At 42.4% G+C, this 18,030-nt stretch overlaps 1 protein-coding gene across 5 annotated transcripts in view; it reads right to left on the reverse strand.

Annotated features, from left to right (window-relative positions):
• Positions 1–3,019: 3,019 nt before the first annotated feature.
• The window catches only part of IGSF5 (immunoglobulin superfamily member 5), a 66,119-nt gene continuing 51,108 nt past the window's right edge, over positions 3,020–18,030 (reverse strand). For all 5 annotated transcript variants that reach the window (XM_075593721.1, XM_075593720.1, XM_075593717.1 and 2 more), the window contains 4 exons: positions 11,776–11,800; positions 10,266–10,360; positions 7,652–7,728; positions 3,020–4,693 (listed from right to left, as the gene is read on the reverse strand). In XM_075593721.1, coding sequence (XP_075449836.1) covers positions 4,631–4,693; positions 7,652–7,728; positions 10,266–10,360; positions 11,776–11,800 — 260 coding nt within the window. In that variant the 3' untranslated portion in view covers positions 3,020–4,630. The remainder of the gene's footprint in view (positions 4,694–7,651; positions 7,729–10,265; positions 10,361–11,775; positions 11,801–18,030) is intronic.

Consider the following 18,030-nt stretch of genomic DNA (forward strand, 5'->3'; position numbering starts at 1 on the left):
ACGTCACTTAAAGGGAATGATGCCAGCCAATCAGAATGGCTGTGCTTCATTTGCCTTTAAGATGACGTCATGAAGCCGGCGTCACATGGTATTTCAGCCAATCAGATTTTGGGAACACTAGAAGGCTCCAAGTACAGATTCTCTCCCCTGCATGCATCCTATCTACTTCTAGTAAGTAGGCATTTCATTGAGCTTTGATCATAAGGGCACATTTGGCAACTAGATATACCGCGCAATGTCCTGTTTCTCTGCTCCATGTCATACATCTGCAGGTTGAATATATCGTGAGGAGGACTGTTCACTCTTTGCTCTGTGAACTGTGATTTTGATACCATCCATCACCAGATGACCACTCAAGATTGGGAACAATAGTCTGTATATTTGGACTTTAATATCATTTCACATCATTTCACTGTATTTACACATGCGCCAGGTTCATGTCTATTTTTGTATTTATATTCTTGTTTTGAGGTTTATTTTGGGATATTCCTCAGTAGATTACCAGGCTGCTTTAGTTGTGCATTGCTCTTATTAATTCACATATGCACTGCATAGTTTTAATTTAGGTATAGCGCTTGTCACAGTATATTTTGTATTTTTAATGTGCGACTGTAATGGCTGCTGCGACCTTGCCCTGCTCATGCGCAACCTTCTAAGGCTCTTCCCGACCTTTGCCGCTTCTGCGCATGCGCGACTCTGCGCTTCTGCGTGCGCACACCTAACATGGCGGCGCCCTGGGGCCATAACTACCGGCAACTCTAATACCCAGTATACACACGGAGGGTAAGGAGGGGGGAACGGGAGCGCGGGGAGACCCAAGGGTACCTGGCTACATCTGTAATATTAAACTTCAAAGATGTACCACTTTTGTGCACCCTAAATGTTTCAAAATTGACACTCATGTTTTCCTTGGTATAAAAAAACAAATTCTTAAGATGTATGATCATGTCGCACACCACACAAAGAATAAGAAATATAACAACAAATGTAAGAACAGGAATAATAACACATCACCGTACTGTATGGTGGTAATGATTTTAGGTCAGAAATTAATTTTTCGCCTCAGTGTACTTTTTCAAATTTAATTTTATATATATACATATATACTGTAATACCATCAGGTTTCTCTAGCTGCTGGAACAGTGCAATAAGTGTGCTTTCCAGCTCACACAGAGTTAATCCACTCTGGAATGGCTGTTCACCTGCTGACTAATTAATCAGGATGGACTCCCTCAGTGAATAAGGAAGCGTTTAAGACAAAAACAGAGTGATGCCATGCTGCCACAGAGAGTGGGAGAGCTGTGCTGAGAGTCAGAGTGAGAGACTGTTTTTCCCAGAGAAGGGGGGAGATAGGAGTGCTCCCCAGCTGCGGAAGCTGGTTATGGAGGACCTACAAGGAGTTTCTCTGAGCTCATTTAGGGCCAAGTTCCCCTAAGAAGGAAAGGACGACAAGGCTGTGCTGAAGCAGGGATGTCTGCTCCGAATTTATGCCATAGGAAAAGCTTCTGAGAGTTCTCCTCTCTTCCTCAGGTTGGCAATACTGATTAACAATGGAGTATATGGCTAAAATTGTGTTTGGGAGAGCAGGGTAAAAAAAAAAGGTTGGGTGAGAAAGTGTTTGTTTGAAGACATTGGAAGGGTGTAAAACGGTGACAAGGAAGGGCATGGAGGGGGAAGGTAATGCTGTGGGGGGACAGAAAGGTGTGGATAAGAAGAGGCAGGCAGGAGAATTACAAACAATTCTGTGTGAGAAACCCTATATCTGCATGAAGTCCTTTTGTTTTGGTGTCAAAGAGTCTTATCATTCTGAGTTCAAATGTTTTCCATTCCTGGGTGCATTTAAACATTCCATTGAGGATTGTGATTTTTAAATCATTTATGGAATGATCTGGCTGGGTTAAAGTCCTTTGGCTTTGTCTTGGGCCTTCAACTCTTCCAGCCAGGACATTATTGGTCAGTAATGTCCTGTTCTTTGGGGATTATTACTTAAATATCACAGCATTCTGCAGGTGTTCCTCCAGTTACACTTTCATGACAAGGGCTATATCTGTAATGCTCAGAATAATTAGATTGTGATCAAATAGAATAAGTGGAATGGTTACACCCTTGTGGGATTCTAGCTTAGATTAAAAATGTATTTCTTAATTAACATTTATCTATTAACTTTAATCTCTTGGCCAGCAGGAACATAGCTTGTATAACGAGTATTTCATTTCAAAATGTTTGCCGTCTATTTACAGTATTTGGATTTTTTACTAAAGCTCTTATTTATTTTATAATTGATGGGAGTAAGTAATAATAACAGCCTGCAAAACATGTACAGTATAGTACTAATCCCTAAATGTTCTGCCACAAGACAAATTCTGGTGCTGGAAGACACCTTTCAGCTCATTCAATTCCGCTGGCTTTAAGGCGTCTTCCAGAGCCGGAATGTGTCTTATGGTAGAAGACTGTTTAGTAAATATGGGCCTCAGCCTCTTCTTACATTGAAGTGATTCAGCAAGCTACAGTACAGTATGTAATTAATGCAGAATGTGTCAACTTTGCGATACAGTGGATAAGGTTGTTCCCATGAAACTTCTAAAGCTTAAAATTGAGAGATACCCTAGCTCAGAGGTGCACAAACTTTTCCCTCTTCACCCCCCTGCTCCCCCCCTTGCTAGTGCCCCGCCTTTTTACCTTGTCTTGTCCGACATAACGACGTCTTGTGACGAGATAAGAGAACTACGGAGCCCTCGCACGTGCTCCCTGGCATTTAATTTAAATTTGCACCGCGCACCGCCACCCGCACCCTCTCCTGAGAATCTCCCCAGTTTGCGCACTCCTGCTCTAGCTCACTGTTATCTACTCCCTTTCATATATTGTCACTTTATTTCTAGAACAATCCCTCCACTTACACAGGCACCGTACACTACAGGGCACTCTGATGTGGTGGGGGCCTGAGAAAGATTGGGCTGGAGCCAGACTATCCTACAGTGCATATAACTGGAGTTACACATATACAAATCCAATTAAGAAACCACTTTAAAAAATGATTTATTGTTTAAATAATATAAGATGTGGCATTTTCATTTTGTCAACATGTTGTTTAAGAAAGCAAATTACACTGGTTATATACAGTATCAAACATCCTGTAATGGTGCCCCAAGTGGGTCTACATGCAGAGAAAACGTCTTGAAGAGGGTGCTGTAATCCCGGGCTCCACTTCCCTACCAGGACCCCACATCATAAAATTAACTTCACTCAAAAATGAAACGTACTCAACAGTCTCTTTTAATTAGAAACATCCTTACTTTATACACCACTTACAATGATAGATGGTATATTACGGAATGGGACATTTGGGCATGGCCGTCTCGCCCGGGACAAAGTCCCCATCGGCATTTGACCACAAAGGGACCCTCCACCACTAGCCGTTTGCATGATAAGGTAAGTTTTAGGGTAGGGGGTTAACTTTAAGGGTTTTAGCGGTTAGGGTAGGAGTTTAACTTATGGAGTTTTAGCTGTCAGGTTAGGGGGTTAACTTAAGGGTTTTTAGGGTAGGCGGTAGCGTTGGTATTAGGGGTTTTTAGGCTAAGGTTAGGGACTTACCTTGGCAGTGAAGTGTCCCTGGGGTGAGGTCACATGCGACTTAATACCGGCAGTCATTTGGTTGTGGCAAAATGTCCTATACCGGTATATTATCATAGAAAGCAAAACATCCTTGTAAACTATTATAAATAGCCTCGCAGTGAGTTGAAGATGTCCACTAAATAGTTCTACTTCTGGCCCTCGTGAGGTCACTAGAACAGCAACGTATTAAGATTCGGTGGTGCAAACACCCCTGAGCCACTCCCATGTCAGCAGTGTTTGACATCACTCGCGCCAATGATACATGCAACTTCCACATGTCACTAGCAAAGTTGGTAAGGCAGACATCTTACACTGCCAACATGGGAATGGGTCCAGGATTTCCATGTTGCAGGTGTCTTCATAAGCAGCTTTCCCGGTTACTCAGGAGTGCAAGGTGTGGACAACCTGAGCTCACTCTGAGGATATAAATAATCGGTTACGACACTATGCTTTTTATGATTGTTCATTGACTGTTGCGCAAGTTTGTATACAGTAGGTGAAGATGTTTCTAATTGAAAGAGACTCCATTAGAAACCAGTAAATCATTTATTATGTTGAGGCAACTTCATGGGGCCTCAAAATCATGAGCACCCACAGGGTTAATAAGATTAATATAACGTAGTAACTCATAGTATATATTTTTGGAGCGTATAAAGCCACTGGCATAAAATGGATATTTAGTCAATATGGTAGGAGCTAAAGTATAGTCTGTAGTGCCATTTAATAAAGGTGTCCTTTCATCCTCACACCACGTTAAGGAAAATATGTGCAGTGAAAGCATCATGGGTTTCCAGTAAAATACAGTCGATTGCTCAGAACTGTAAATCCAGCCATGGAGTGTAATTTAAACAAAGCCTCTCTTGCCATCGACACTTTAAAACGGTGTCAAGCTTAAAGAACAACGGAGATGTAAGGCTTCATTTCTTCTTCTTCGTCAGTCAAATAAATGTTTGTCCATGAGGAACAGTTGAAGACGTATTTTATCCACAACAGCAATAGTATTTCCAAGGAGGATCAACTATACGTGAGTCACATGCCTGGTCTTCTGAGGATATGTAGCAAAGGTAACACGTCCAGGAACCTGCATACAAATGCAAATGGCATGTTTGAGCCTTTTAATAGATATTATTAACCCACTAGGGCAGGGGTGGCCAACTCCAGTCCTCAAGGGCCACCAACAGGTCAGGTTTTCAGGATATATCCCTGCTTCAGCACACGTTGCACAATCAGTGGCTCTGTAAATGACCCAACGCGAAAGCAGAATCCCTATTGATGCACTCACTGGAGATAGAAATCCAAAAATAAATACATTTTAATGATAATTATAGAAAACTCAACCTGATTAAAACTTGATGATAGGGCATATTTGTCTACAGCTAATCCTGGTATATGTACAAACGGCCTCTATTATATCCTAAATAATCACACTAATACAGAAGTTGATATGGTATAAAGGGCCTGATAAGGCTCTGCTGGTAATAATTGGATCAAGGATAGGACCCTAGGGAGAGAGCACTGATGTATATAAGTGTACTAGCGGAGAGACCCGGCGCTGCCCGGGACCAAAACCTCCTGCTCCCTCCACGTCCCTCTCCGCCTCCCCCCCCTGCGCAGCTCCACTCCTCCCCCCCCTGCGCAGCTCCACTCGTCCCCCCCCCCCTGCGCAGCGCCGGCCATTCCTCCCCCCCCCCCTGCGCAGCTCCAGGCATGTGTCCCCCCCTACACAGCTCCGGCCGTGCCCCCCCCCGCCCCCTTGCGCCGCTCCGGTCACCGTTCCCCCCCCCGAGCAGCTCTGTTCCCCCCCCCCTTGCACAGCACACAGTGAGACACACACACACAGTGAGACACAAACACACACACGCACATACTGAGACACAAACACACACACGCACATACTGAGACACAAACACACACACACACACGCACATACTGAGACACAAACACACACACGCACATACATGGTTTATCATGCGGCAAAACTGTGACCCCACTCATCACTGTGCATACATGTGCTGCATTCGTAATTGGGAATTATCTCCCATTGATGGACTCCAAGATAGGCTAAATACCTGCAGACTTCGGTTGAAGATCCCTTTTAGGTATAGGCTGAGTCTTATAGTCCTAGCACTAGCTAGTGGAATCCATGTCTGGCCCACATCTTGGTTTAACTAGTCGCTAAGAGAACATATACCATGCTGACAGAAACAGACCAAGCTACTGTTAGCCGGTCGTGCTAGTGACGTCATACCGGACGTCGCACCCGACACGTGTTTCGTTCCAAAGCCGGAACTTCTTCGTACCCCATCGGCTGAGCGGGGTTCATCCACCTTCTCTCCCCCCTCCCTTGATCTTATCTGTAAATGACCACCAGTTCTTACAGGGAAATCCTTAAAACCTGTCTTCAACTGAGTCACTGATTGAGCCACCTGTGCTGAAGCAGGGATATCCTGAAAACCTGACCTGTTGGTGGCCCTTGAGGACCGGAGTTGGCCACCCCTGCCCTTATTCTAACCATATACAAAGAAAAAAAAGAGAGAAAACAAAGACAGAATCAGCTCCAAGTAAATCAAAGGGCTAGTCTCAACACCTCATATAAAGGTGGTGCACCTACCCCCATCAACTAGAAAAACAGGAACACAGTGGAGATATATAGGACAGAAGAGATATTGAAACGCCAAAGTGGGTGTCTCTTGTGCCCCATATACCTCTACTGGGTTTCTGGTTTTCATTTTTTTTCTAGAAGGAATTAAATGATACCTTTGCTGTGTTAGTCCAAGGAAATACGTAGAAGAAAATGTATCGATGTATCTGTTTGTTTGTCTTTAATGGAGTATCACATTTTTACATTACAAACTTTTGGGTGCTAACCGTCTCCTCTTCTAAAAGTTTATCTCCTGACCTGATGAAGGCAGAATATTAGCTCCTGGAAGCTAATCAACATCAAATGTATGTCCTTAAAAATGCATCACAAACAACAGAGATGTTAATAAATTTGTATGCATTATTCTAAACAGGTAACGTAATAAATATTTGTTCATTGATTCATCAGTGTGACTCTGGGATTCAATTCAACAAAAATGTAGATGAGACTTTAATAGTGTTTGTCAATATCTGAGCCAAACCATTCACCTAAATCTTTGGAGCCTTTGTACTAAGCATCGCAAACTTTGTTTGGGGTGTAAAATTGGCACTTAGAAATCTCATTTTAAATTGTGATTGTGTGTCTATGAGCTATTAGTGTCAAACAATACTGTCATTATTTTGGTGCATAAGAAGGGACTGTGCTATGTGTGCAGAGGTTAATGGTATGTACTAAAACAAAATGTTTCTGGAGCCACAAAAAGAGAGTGCATAAAAATCGTCCACCAAGTTCAACTTGGCGTAAACCAGCAAGTCTCGACTTTGGATACATTTCCTTATTATATGACGCTGACACTTCCTTCTCCTAATACCTCATTAACCACTCCCAAAAAGGATCATGGCAATTGCAAACTGGAGCAAGCACCTTGATACATTACCACAGAGTTTCAATGATGCAATTTACACCTGTTTTTGGAGCAATGCTCCAGTTTGCAACACTTGTAATAATAATAGCATGTTCTTGTATAGCGCTGCTAGTTGTACGCAACGCTTTACAGACACATTTTGCAGGCACAGGTCCCTGCCCCGTGGAGCTTACAATCTATGTTTTTGGTGCCTGGTGCACAGGGAGATAAAGTGACTTGCCCAAGGTCACAAGCAGCCGACACCGGGAATTGAGCCAGGCTCCCCTGCTTCAAACTCTCAGTGCCAGTCAGTGTCGTTACTCACTGAGCCACTCCCTCTCCCTTGATACATATCTCTCTTATGGCAGAATTCAATATGATTCGAAGCGTGTGATTGTCCACAAATCCTTATTCAAGTCTGTAGAAGCATTGCAGAAACTGCGGCAAAGCAGTAAAAGTTGCTGCATTGGATAAAAGTAAAAGGGATTTGGTAATCTTCCATTACTCTAGCATTTTTCTTTTAAGTTGCATTCAAAATCTATGTAGTTACTTACTGGTGAAGTAGCGTTTCCTTTGGCAGAAAGTTTATTTTGACCAATTACTGAGCTGTTGGGAGATGTAGAAGGGAGGCCTGTGAAAGAACCATAGAGTTAAACAATGTTACTAGCTAATGAAAAAATAAATAAATCAAACGCTTGTATTTCTAATATTTCCTAACGAAGATTACATAGACATTTGTGTATAAATTATGACTGAGTCCTAACTTTGCTCTAAGTCATAAAGTCACCATTAGCAACTCATCATGTAATTAACAGCTCACGAATGGAATACTTAGCATTTTATAATGTGCATTCCGGGACCAACAAAAAATAGCTGGGCCAGGTTTCTACAGATATTTTACCCACAAAAAAAGAAGCCCTGCAATCCTTCTGTCACGAGATCGAAGTGCTCATCAAGTGGGCGTTACAGAGGGCACAGGCAGCATTAGGAGGTTCAGTACTGCATCACTGCCCTCATTTGCCAGCATTATTCTGTTTTTTTTTTTACCATATGTGAACAAAATGATTGCATTATGCGGAAAGTTGCACAGTATTTATCAAACTGAAATTAGCAGAGAGTTTTAATTTGCTTAAAGAGCGTGAAAGTTAGTATCGTCTAAAATTAGCTTATCATGACACCTGTCTTACCTAAGGGTGGCTTTAGCTCTCTACAAGACTGTGAAATGGGAGAGAGAGGAGCACACCAGAGTTACATGCGGTGTAGAGAGAACACCAGAGATACCTGGGGTATTGAGAGCACTGCTGAGATATCTGGGATATAGAGAGCACACCTGAGATACCTGAGGTATTTGGAGCACACCAGAGATACCTGAGGTATAGAGAACACACCTGAGATACCTGAGGTATATGGAGCACACCAGAGATACCTGAGGTATAGAGAGCACACCTGAGATACCTGGGTTATAGAGAGAACACACATGAGATACCTGGGGTATAGAGAGAGCAGCCAATATACCTGGGGTATAGAGAGAACAACTGAGGTAGAGAGAGCACAACTGAGATATCTGGGGTATAGAAAGCACGCCTGAGATACCTGAGATATAGAGAGCACACCTGAGATACCTGAGGTATAAAGATCACACCTGAGATACCTGGGGTATAGAGAGTACAGCTGTGATACCCGAGGTATAGAGAGCACAACTGAGATACCTGAGGTATAGAGAGTACACCTGAGATAACTGAGGTATAAAGAGCACACCTGAGATACCTGAGGTATAGAGAGCACACCTGAGATAACTGAGGTATAGAAAGCACACCTGAGATACCTGAGGTATAGAGAGCACACCTGAGATAACTGAGGTATAGAGAGCAAGCCTGAGATACCTGAGGTATAGGGAGCTCACCTGAGATACATGAGGTATAGAGAGCTCACCTGAGATACCTTAGGTATAGGGAGCTCACCTGAGATACATGAGGTATAGGGAGCTCACCTGAGATACATGAGGTATAGGGAGCTCACCTGAGATACCTGAGGTATAGAGAGCAAGCCTGAGACACCTGGGGTATAGAGAGAACACCTGAGATACCTGGCAGAAATGCTAATATAATACGCAAAGAATATATAAATGTCTCCTATTAGCATATCTCCCAGGTACCCAGGGGTCTTTCCACATGTTCTGTGAATGTGGGTTTGAGAGGATTTCTCCCCTTCCCCCTTCTACAGTATATCTATCACTTCGTAGTTTAGTAAAACAGATAGTACCACCTTTAGTACAGTATATAACTTAAGTAGCGCATCGTTAAATCTCTGCATTAGTTATAATGGAGCTCTAGGGATAGTGCTTGTTTGAGGGAACACCTCTTTTGCACATTAATAGCACTAATGTCTGTTATAGTTAATGCTACTGTAGGCCCATTACGACTAAAAACAGCACTCAAAACGGTGTTACAGTAGTAAGCTTTTAAGATACCTGTTAGCACTCAACGTGTTAACTTACTGTAAGTTATCTCCTCGTTATATCAATAATGGAGCTTTGTGAATCTGGGCCAATGTCAGTGGAGCTTCCATGACATTTCACAGCATATTGATTATGGACCCAAAAGTAAATATGTAGTTGTATCACCACTGACAATTCTATCATACTTATCTCACTTTGTGCATACTTACATACTTATCTTTAGTGCATTCTATTTCAAAGTAATGGAAATGTGGAAATATAGAAGACAAACTGTGCTATGAGTCTTTTACGTGTGTCGTCTCCAAATCCTAGCATGTCCACTGTATATTTTACAGGTGTACCAAAGTACAAGGGGAAATGTTTTGTTTTTTTTAGTCCACGCAGGTTTAGTAAAGTCTATACATTGAGTTAATTCTGTGGCACAAAATCTGCACCAGAAGTATTAAAGAAACATTAATCAAAGAAAACATGTTGTATTCAATAGGGCTACATCTGTTCCGTGTTTCACCAACTAAACATTGATGTACAACCCCTTAGCTTTCTTTATGACTCATGAAATAGACCATTGAGATCATTAGAGATATTAATCATTATCTTGGAACTTGTTCTGAAGATGCCACTTGGCATAAAGTAAGTAGCATCTTTGAACTAGGAATAGTAATCACATTTTTCCAAGTCAGTTTAGGTATTTCATTTTCCCATTTTCTTACTTGGCAAAGGTCGTTTGATTGCTGAAGGGTCCGGGTTATATCCATGATTGCTTTTACCAATGCTCAAATTCTTGGCATTCCTTGCTGAAATTTTCCTATGAATTAACCAGACAGTAAAAAAAGTTATGGGGGGGGAGGGGAAGGGCCAAAAATCCTCCACCGTACAGTGTAAAGCAAATAAAAATAGCAATTGTGGGTACATTCGCATGTCTCAGACAGGTCTGCAACCCTGACTCTCCCCATTATCACACAGCATACAGTGCTTCCACTGCAGCCAGGGATTCTGGGTAATGACATGCAAATGAGCACTCACAATGAGTCACTCTTTACTTCTTATCCATTTTAACATGGATCTCTATAAGCGTATTCCTGCCGTTTTACACAGCTTTTCAGCACAGCCTATGCAAAAGAAGTGTAGAACCAGTAACCCTACACAGACAGCTTTTTTGACCTTTGGTGTCTCCTAAGTGCGAGGTTGGTTGCTGGATATGCATTATGAATGAAGAATTGTAACATAAGAGTATTGAATCTGTGTTTCATAGCTCACTTGGAACATATGTTATGTATTCCAACATGTTTCAATGTTAACATGCGAGAGGAGTTAGTGATGATATTGTAACATTATCACACTGCAACTGATCAGAAACGGGACGCCTTCCGCTATAAAAGCAGGAAATGTACTCGCAGGCATCTTAATATGAAGGAAATATGTCATAAGAAGTGTGCTAGTTAATTAAAATATAAACAAATAATCAGATCTTTTGTTGTTAAAAAGTAGGAGAATAGAGCCAGGAACACTATCAGACGTCAAAATAATTGTACGTGAATGAGCTGCTCGCTCTTTGTGTCCTTTACTCAGGTTTGTGATGTGCTAGATAAAGGGTGGCCAAATCCAGTTCTCAAGGGACCCCAACAGGTCAGGTTATAAGGACATCCCTGCTTCAGTATAGGTGGTCTTTGACTGAGCCACTGATTGAGTCACCTGTGCTGAAGCAGGGATATCCTTAAAACCTGACTGGTTGGTGGCCCTAGAAGACAGGAGATAGCCACTCCTGTACTAGATACTCAATATGGATATCGCTGCACTCTATTAAGTAAGCGTGTAATGCTTTCAGCACTGGAAGAAACCTAATGTTCCATCCATGTGAATGGCATATGTAACACCGCTTTGTAAATACGGACTTGCATTTTGAATGAAATCTTTGCCCTATATTTACCAAGCAGCACTATTGCATACGACACTGAAAGGTTAATAGTAAATACTCGATGGGCTACTGTAGTTGCTGGTGCAGTTTGGTGAATTCTCCTATGATCTGATTTGGATATGTCCAAAATCTTGTTAGCCGCAGTTATAATGTGCGATAAATAAGATACTGGCGCAGGACTAGGGAATCTATGTTATACGCATTACAGCGATTTAATTCCATAAACCTTTTCACTATAAATACTGTGTGTGTGGAGGCAGAAATAAGCTGGATGCTTATAACTGGGAAATAGACATTGGACTTACCTCAGCTCACTTTGATACCTGGACTCTAATAAGAAAGAGAAAACATTGTGAAGATACATGTAAACAATATTAGGTAACATTATTGTGTTTATTAGCTTTTAATTGTAACTATCAATAGCTTGCACGATTGTTATATTTTGTCTGCATATACCAGAAACTGGTGCTTTATTTATTCTCTGTAACATAGGTTGCTTTTTTATTTGACAGAATATTCTTATATTTTATTTTTTATTATTTCTGCTACTATTAGTACTGATAATTAATAGTAATATAGCCTCCCCTCCGAAGGGGTTACCAGAGGTTGGAGTGTATTGGACTCATGAAGAGTATATAGAGAAGGGGATGGTTTGAAAAGGTTAGGTTGCCGGGAGGACAAGAGGAGGGGTTCCTCGGGGAGAAGAGATAAAGTTGTCCCGAAAGTAATATCCCAGACCAGGCGCCTTTTATTTTGTTGTGTTGAAGACAGGAACAGTGCCCCTGAGTTAGGTTCCCAGATGAAAGCAGATGGAGTTCTTAAAGTTAGGAAAACAGCATTCCACAGAGGGCCTCAGCTAAGAGGGCTCCCGAGTGTCGGCGGATCGCCTCTAACCGCATTCATACTCCTCTTCAGTTGGAATGGAAGGGGCAGTACAAAAACAGGCTAACAGTCTTGTGACCAATCGTAAAGGACCGCCTGGTTTTCCCATAGAGGCCCAAGTGACCCGAGTTAATACAGAAGATGGTAGTGCAGTAATAAGGGGGTCTGGGTCCGACATAAGCCAGGAACTAAGTGAATACACCTGCATTGTAGTGTTAAGTGTGGGCACTAATGGAGGCAACAGAAATCCTGTATCTTTGTTAAAAAGAAGTATAACGTCTATAGTTTGAATGTGAATGGTCCCCGGGCCTGGGAACCAGAATAAAATACTGTCATCTTTCAAACGTTCCTGGCGCCCATTGTTATACATCCTTGCAACCTCTTCGCCGAGTCGACAGAAGTAAAAGTAACGCATGCTGAGTAGCCAAACAGTACATCGTTGGGCAAACTCCATAGGAGCCGGATAGGGAGGATTACAGTCCATTAATATTTATTATTCTTAGTATTAATACAAAGCGGAATATACTGTAGCATGTTACAACAGAAATATACAAAGATGAAGGCTTCCGTTATCCTAAGCTACAATTGTAGCACACTATGTTGATTTCGGAAGCACTTCTTCTGATTCCAATAAAATGTATAGTTTGTTTTGAAAATGAGACTGAAATGTGTAGTTTTTTAATTTGAGATTTCAATATACTTTATATTCCTGGGCTTGCTTTGCAATGAATTACTAGCCCCTCTGGCAGGAAAGAGGTTAAGTTTTTTTTTGTTTTTAATTAGAAGCCTACTGTTTAATATGGCATATTGTCATATGGTTCAGTAGCACATTACTAAATAAAACAGTATGTGCCAAGAGTAATAACTTCACTATCCATAATTAACTGAGAATGAGGAGAGAGAAAAGGTCATGAAAAAGCTTTAATTAGGTCTGTCTAGGACATAAGGCTAATAATGTTTTTCAAGAGCAGGAAGTCCATAGTGACTGTGAAGTAAATTATAGCACAGTCCTGTCTGAATATATATATTTATATTTAATTTACTGAATTCACAGTTTCACAGTTTAGATTAATTTAGAGAAATTAAAATGGCAGCTAAATCTTGCGGACTGCACAGAACAATAGTAGACTACGATGTCATTCGGGGTTTGAATTTCTATTGGCAACCATAGCGGTAAGAATCATGAGAACCGAGGGTCCAGGGGAAATAACAATAATTTAATTGAGCTTGTGGGGCTCCTCTATCCGAATATTGTACAAAAAAAAAGGTTTACAAAATGGGGTTGCACATATGAAAATATACAGCTCAACCCCTTTATAACGCTGTGCTTGGGGTCCAAAGAATCACATTTTTTGTTACATATTTACACTCCCAGTATTATCAGTCTTTTTATGTGTATATGAGACGGTCAATTACATGTTTTTTAGTACTTTTATTCTAGTTTCTTAGTACAGGTAGTCCTTGCTATCCAACGTTTCACTTTACAACGAATAGCATATCCAACGCAACCCTATGGGCTGTTTTTGGACGCCGGAATGCGTTATCTGATGTCTGAATACGTTATCCATCACTCACCGCCACTGATTAACATGGGACTCACTTTACAACAGTTGCACTATCCAACACTACTTCCAGACCGGATTCCGTTGGATAACCGAGGTCTGCCTGTATTGTTCTTGTCTTTTGTGTGCCTAATAAATTGATTACTTTTTTACCCACCTTTAAGAGTGCCCTAGTTTGGAGTCTCTGGTAGTCCTGTCTTGTGAGACTTACCATTTTTCTTGTTTTGTTACTAGTGTTTACCTTCACTCCAGGGAGCACCGCCTGGTATTAGACAGGTTAATAGAGTGGATACTATTATAATGTGGTAGTAGTGCTTTTTCAGCCCTTTCTCTTGTATAACCTCAGATTTCTGCAAGGTATCAACAAATATTGGCCTGCCTCCTGCTAAAGAAGAAAATTTCCGGATAGAGCCTTTTTGTAGATTGTGGGTGAACAAAGGCAGTGCACTGCCTTTGTTCGCCCATTTTCTACTTGTCCTGCTTGGTGGATTGCACGCTGCTCAGGATACCTGATGGGACTGCTCCTCTGATGGAATTAGAACCAAAAGTGAGTTTTCTCTTACATACTATAATTATGTTATTATGGTTGGGACAATTTCTGTACTGTTCATTGTGCTGGCTAGCACTAGGTACTAGTCCCTTGCCCTATTAGGGTATGTTATTATTGCTCACCATCATACTGGAGTGTTGCCAACGGAAGAATTATTATACAGTATTGGGATTCTGATGCACCAGTTACCCACTTTTTGTAGATTGTCCTCAATGTAGTCTCTCATGGCTTTAGTTTCTGGAAGAGAGAGAGGATAAGAGCTTCCCCTTGGTAAATTGAACCGGATAAAAGGTCAACGGTACAGTCGAAAGTATTATGCGGCGGCAGGACCTCTGACCGGGCCTTTTCAAAAACATTGCGGAATTCGACGTATACCTTGGGTAGGGATCTCTTTTCTTCTTCAGGAGCAGCCAGTCCGCATATCTTCTTGGTGGACACAGTGCAGTGTTCAGAACAAGAAGTGCTCCACAGGACAGGTTCCTTATCGGTCCAATTATTTGGGGATTGTGACGTTGAAGCTATGGGAGGCCGAGGATCACATCGACATCCAGATGAATCTCCTCCGTATGATCCTCACCCGTACATAAATGGAAGACAATAGTCCGTAGAGATATGAAGGCTGGTTGTAGAGGATGAAATCAATAGCTTCTAAACCTATAGGGTACCTCTTGTGGACGAGAGGGAAGTTGTTCCTTTCAGCAAAGCCTTGATCAATAAAGTTGCCTCCCGACCCAGAATCCACAAATGCTAGGCGGTGGTATGAAAGTTCTCCCCGGTAAGCGAAACAGGGATTAAGATCCTGGTTGGCAAGACTTTCTTTGTGATAGGGGAGGTGGAGAGTGTTAAAAATGTGATTCCCCTGTACCTGATTGGGAATTGGCGTTACCCAACCTGTGGGGACAATTGAGTACTTGATGTCCGGAATTGCCACAGTACAAGCAGAGACCCGCGTTGTGACGGCGTTATTTCTCAGAGGAAGATAATTTATTACCACCTAGTTGCACGGGTTCAGGAATATCTGGCTGAAGGGATTGGCGTACCAGGGTGAAGAGAGTGGTATCTCGGAGAAAGTTGGCGATGACAGGATCTTTCGGACCTCCTTTCCTGCAAGCGTTGATCTACGCGGATGCATATGGCGATAAGCTGCTCGAGATCCATAGGGCACTCATGTGCAGCAAGTTCATCCTTTAGAGTCTCAGAGAGACCTTGCCACAAGGCAGCCGACAATGCCTCGTTATTCCATCTGGTCTCAGCCGCAATGGTGTGAAACTCAAGGGCATATCTAGTGACAGGTCGATTCTCCTAGGAAATGTGAAAGAGAGAAAAAGCTACAATTACCTTGCGACCAGGTGTGTCGAAGACTCAGCGAAATTCCCAGGAGAAGTGTCCAATATCCTGTGTGAGGTCTGATCTTTGTTCCGAGATGGGGGAGGCTCAGGCCAGGGCATCATCGGTGAGTAGCGAAATTATGTACAACACCTTGGATCTTTGAGAAAGGAAACAAGATGGCATAATTTCGAACTGAATGAAGCATTGGTTCAAAAACCCTCAGCACCTGTGAGGATCTCCACCATAACGATTGGGTGTCAGAAATTGGGGTTCAGAAGTCAGTCATAGGCATAAGGGTTGACGAGGTAGCAGAAGGACTTGAAGGAACAGGGCTAGGAAGAGGGGCTTGCGCCCAGTCAGTGAGAGACAGAAGATTCTGCTGTAATAGATCCATGCATCAGTCGTTCTGCTCTAAATATTTCTCAAATTTTTAAAAACATGCTGGTGTGCGTGCCAAGACTCACCCCACCTCAGTGGGGTCCATGTTTGTGGGGCTCTGCATGCTGTAACGAGTGCTCACCACAAACAAGGTGTGACCACGAGGCCGAGGTGGGGATAGATATACAACGCCACCCACAGCCGCGAGGGCGTGTCTGGAGTGTAGATTGGTCGAGGTAGCCAGGACGGGTTGGAGAGGTAAGTGTAGTCAAGATACTTGCCGAGGTCTGGGTTGGAGAGGTGCGGATCATTGCAGGTACTATTAGCCGTGGTCAGAATTGGAGAGATGAGGATAGTCGTGGTACGTTTGCCAAGGTCTGGATTGGAGAGGTGCGGATAATCGTTAATAGCCGGGGTCAGGAATATAGAAGAGCAGAGTCCAAGAGATAGCCGGGTCAGGAACCGAGTAGCTAGGAACCAAGATTTCAAGACAAGACTGTGGAGGCAAGGGTAGCAGTGAACACTTCGAAACAACAAAGGTTTGTGCTCAGCTAATTTGCCAGAGGGCAGGCTGAGCATATATAGGAAGAAATGACCAATGAGTGGACGGACAAGTGAAGGCGCGTCCTCAGTACAGGCTGTATTTGGCAGAAGTGATACAGGAGACAGGTGTGGGAAGGATGGCAAATGATGATAGGTGATGCGGTCCTGCACGCATTGTGCCCGCGTTGTGTGCACTGTCCATGCGCGCGCCGTGCGCAGATGCTGTCACCAGGCGGGTGCAACCTGGAGGTGGGACCAGGAAATTCCACATTTAGCTGTGTGCGTGATGCACGCGTGCGCGTAGTATGGCGGTTGGTGGAGGGACGACCAGCTGATGAGTTGCAGGAAGCGGGGCACCCGGGCGCGGGTCGAGGTAAGCCTGGAGCACGCCGAAGGCGGTGTGACTCCCGGATCCTTACAATAAAAAGAGGAAGTAAAAACATTTTTGCCCCAAATATTTATACTTATGATTTTCTAATTGAACAATAATCAGATAAAATAACTAACTCAGTCTCATTTAGACGCATGCCCATGTACATCTTCAATAAATCCACAAAGCAGGCACCGGACACATTTTCTTACAGAGCTCAATCATTGACCTTGTTTAAAGTACTAATTCTGTGTGGTATCAAAGTGCTTCTTTATGTGCCTGTTTAGTTCCTGTCCTCTAATGTGAGTTTTCTGATATAAATGTTGCATGAGAACCACTATTCCATTTTGACTGATGGCTTTCCTAAAATAATATCTTTTCAGACTTGATCCAGAGAGCCAAATCCCAAAGTATTCCATTGTGTCATTAAAAGTAAAAATAGAGAGCTGGTCAAATTTACTCAAAATGTGCCAATACAAATAAACCTGATACCTTATTAGCAAAAACATTTAGAAATAAAAAAACATAGGAAGCATTTAGGCAATCTGACTTAAATTTGGTCTAATTACTGTACGCACCACCAAAATAAGCAAAGAAGGGTGGGTAGCCGTGTTCCTTTCTTCCATGTAGTAACACAGGAGGGAGAGGGTGGATGAAGGACCCTGAGAGGTTTGAAAGCTTGTAACATACTGTATCAACTACTTGTTGGTATCATACCACCTTCTCCTTCCTTTGTTAGTAACCCAAATAACAAACTCTAGATCTATTGTACTGTGCTTTGCGATGGTCTCACTACAAGAAACCCATAGGTGAATTAGAGCAAATCTTATCTTCCTGTAATTTTTCACGACTAGGCCATTTGGCTTTAGATCATTTGTATACTGTAAGTCAATTATGCTGCAAGATGTAGACAGCCATCAAATCATTAAAGATCTCTAAAATTCCA

This window comes from Ascaphus truei, chromosome 3 (genome assembly GCF_040206685.1).
Source record: "Ascaphus truei isolate aAscTru1 chromosome 3, aAscTru1.hap1, whole genome shotgun sequence".
NCBI lineage: Eukaryota > Metazoa > Chordata > Amphibia > Anura > Ascaphidae > Ascaphus > Ascaphus truei.